The following is a 2924-nucleotide window of genomic DNA, read 5'->3' as shown; positions in this document are numbered from 1 at the left end:
TCATGGGCTAGTGGAGGCAAACAAGATGAAGTTCAGGCTACTGATCTTTTTCTTTTTCTTCTTTTCTGTAACTGACTTTTCTTAATGTCAACACTGCTCCCTAATTCCCTTTTTCTTACTTCTTCCTCTACTGTTTCTCATATAGGAGCAGGGTGGATGAGGGCAGATTCAGGAAGTGAGAGTGGAGTGTGAGAAAGAAAAACAGATTAAAATGATAAGTTGAAAGAGAAAAAAGTTTACTCCCAAATGTATATGCAGAACTCAGGCTGGGAAGAACATAAAAGTGCTACAGAAAGAAAATGAAATAGAATTGTGTCCTTATGTGTTTATAGATCCTGTTGTGATAACTTAGAAGAAGGTTACTCAGGAAAGTCTCACATTCTCCTGAGGAAGGTCCAAGAGAAAACAGTGCTTAAAGTTACATCAGACGGATGAGCATCAGACATCAATAGGATCTTCCAGGTCTGATGCTAGTGCAAAGGAAGCTATGAATGCTCTTTCCTTGAGCCTTTCAGCACCGGAGAATTACCTAACTGTCAGGGCTGGAGGAGGGAGCTGCCCCTCCAGGAGTCTTCCCACTAGACAGACTCTGCCTGGGAAAGGCTGCTCCTCCCAAGGGCCCTCACCATGGCCCCCTTCATTTCTTTGTTTCGAAAACTGTAGATGATGGGGTTGCACATGGGGGTGACGATGGTGTAGAGGAGGGAGAAAGGCTTGTCTTTATCAGGACCGTGTGTGCTGCGGGGGTTCATGTAAGAGAACATGGCCGAGGTGTAGAAAAAGATGACCACAGTCAGATGGGAGGCACAAGTAGAGAAGGTCTTCCCCCGACCAGAGGAGGAGGCTCTGCCCAGGATGGAGGCCAGGATGCGGGCGTAGGAGATGACAATGAGCACCATGGGGCTGAGCAGCACCACGATGGCATCAGCAAAGATCATTTCCAGACTAAACTGGGGGTCTCCACAGGAGAGAGCGATCACTATGGGGGCCTCACAGAAGAAGTTTTCTATGTGGTTGTCTCTGCAGAAGGGATTCCGGAATGACATATACTCAAGCAGGATGCCATTGATCAGTCCAAAGAACCAGGCAGTACTCACCAGCCTCGCACAGACCTGCCGGCTCATGATCTGGACACAGCTAAGTGGGTGGCAGATAGCAACATAACGGTCATAGGCCATGAAAGCCAAGAGGATGCACTCAGCCACGCCCACACAGAAGACCAAGTACATCTGCATCATGCACGAGGCAAAGGAGACAACATGGTTCTTCCCCACCAGGTGGATCAGCATCTGTGGGATGGTGGTGGTGATGAAGCAGACATCCAGGAAGGACAGGTGGCCAAGGAAGAAGTACAGGGGGCTGTGGAGCCTGGGGTCTGTCCAGGTGATGAAGATGATGAGGCCATTCATGGCCATGGCAAGGCTGTAGAGGGCTAGGAAGAGGGCAAAGAGCAATGCCCGAGTGGAAGGGGAGCTCTGCTCAAAGCCCACGAGGATGAACTGTGTCACCATGGTGCCATTCCTTAGGTCCGCTGGCTTGGACCTGCTTGAGGAGGAAGGACAGGGAAAGCACAAGAGAGACAGCTGTAGAGTAAAGCAAGGTACTTACTTGGGGACAGAAACCCAGCTAACATAGATAGATATAATATAAAAGATGGATGAGTGTTGGTCAGTGTTTTGTGACTTAAGTAAACATTATTTAATTGGCAGTGTTATGGGGCAGTGAAAATTCCAGGGTCACCACAGGCTGCATCCATGGAATCATAATATCAAAAATTAAGGAAGTAGTGGTTACACTTTATTCTAGTTTAATCAGGACTCAAGTCAAGTAAAGTGTCTGCTCCAGGACCCTCTATGTTGAAGAAGTAGCCTTTAATCAAAATGTCTTCAGAAGTGAAAAAACAAGATAGTTTTTCAGAACTCATGGCAAACAGAGGAATGGAGTGTTTGAGGGGAGGGTAATAGTTTATAGAAGGTCATATTGAGGATACACTTCAAAGATATTTGAATATGTATGTTTCTAGAAGGAAAAAATGCTTAGTCTTAATGTACCTATTTAAAACAATGGGTGGGTTGAATTTTTAGAGAAAATAAAAACATGCTAACCCTCAGGATTGTCCCTTAGGTGAGATGAGTTTCTTTTCTTTTTTTAAAAAAAATATTTATCTATTTATTTGGTTGCTTTGGGTCTTAGTTGCCCCACATGAACTCTTAGTTGTGGCATGCATGTGGGATCTAGTTCCCTGCCAGGGACTGAACCAGGGCCCTCTGCACTGGGAGCGCAGAGTCTTAACCACTGCACCACCAGGGAAGTCCTGAGAATGATTTTCATATCTCTGGAAACCGTCACGCTTAGCTCTTCCCAATCATCCTAGCTCTTTCCAGACGCACCCTCCCAGGGGCTGCTGTGCATGCTGGAGATGGGGCCTGGTTGTGAGCTCTTGCAATGCTTCATAACGGGAGATAGTTTTCCTGCTGGGGTGGGAATTTAGGGCTCTACATCTATACATCATTGGGTGAAAAGGACCCAACCATCCCTGTGAGAAAAGGGAAGTTATGAGCAGGGCACAAATTCCATCTTTCTGGATAGACCTTCAGACAACTTCAGTCTGTCCCTTTACAAATCAGAGTAAGTCTTTTTGTATAATCAAAGAACAAGCATTCAGAATTCTCATGCTCTTTTCTCATTGTTTAACTTTTAGGAAATCATTATATTTATATTAAAGCTCTCCTACTTTTTATCTTGTTTTGGAGTTAGGATATATTTGGTAGATCCCTTCCACTTTCAGATGCTTATAGACAGTGTATTCCTTCTTGACACTCAGCTCTGCCAACCACTCTTCTTCATTTTCTCTCCTTCCACTCCCTTTTCTATACACTCAATTTCCCCCTCTTGTTGGTCTTTCCCTCGGTTTTTCCCCCTTG

General features: G+C 45.3%; 1 protein-coding gene across 1 annotated transcript; it reads right to left on the bottom strand.

Moving 5' to 3' along the window:
• Nucleotides 1–578: 578 nt before the first annotated feature.
• LOC130834105 (olfactory receptor 10AD1-like) lies at nt 579–2509 on the bottom strand. Its single transcript, XM_057704181.1, has 2 exons — nt 2391–2509; nt 579–1542 (listed from the first exon to the last, which is right to left on the bottom strand). Exons 1-2 carry the CDS (start codon nt 2507–2509, stop codon nt 579–581), a joined length of 1083 nt encoding a protein of 360 aa, XP_057560164.1.
• Between the last annotated feature and the right edge of the window lie 415 nt (nt 2510–2924).

The sequence above is a fragment of the Hippopotamus amphibius genome, chromosome 12, assembly GCF_030028045.1.
Source record: "Hippopotamus amphibius kiboko isolate mHipAmp2 chromosome 12, mHipAmp2.hap2, whole genome shotgun sequence".
Classification (NCBI taxonomy): Eukaryota; Metazoa; Chordata; class Mammalia; order Artiodactyla; family Hippopotamidae; genus Hippopotamus; species Hippopotamus amphibius.
The sequence above is the reverse complement of the archived record's forward strand: the minus strand, read 5'-3'. Positions and strand labels throughout refer to the sequence as shown.

What these genes read in the sequence shown, in the direction of transcription:
- LOC130834105 (XM_057704181.1), bottom strand. Translation starts at nt 2,509, where the DNA reads ATGTATAGATGTAGAGCCCTAAATTCCCACCCCAGCAGGAAAACTATC. An exon ending in GCACAGCAGCCCCTGGGAGG is followed by an intron (nt 1,543 to 2,390) that starts GTGCGTCTGGAA and finishes CTCCTCAAGCAG; the next exon opens with GTCCAAGCCAGCGGACCTAA.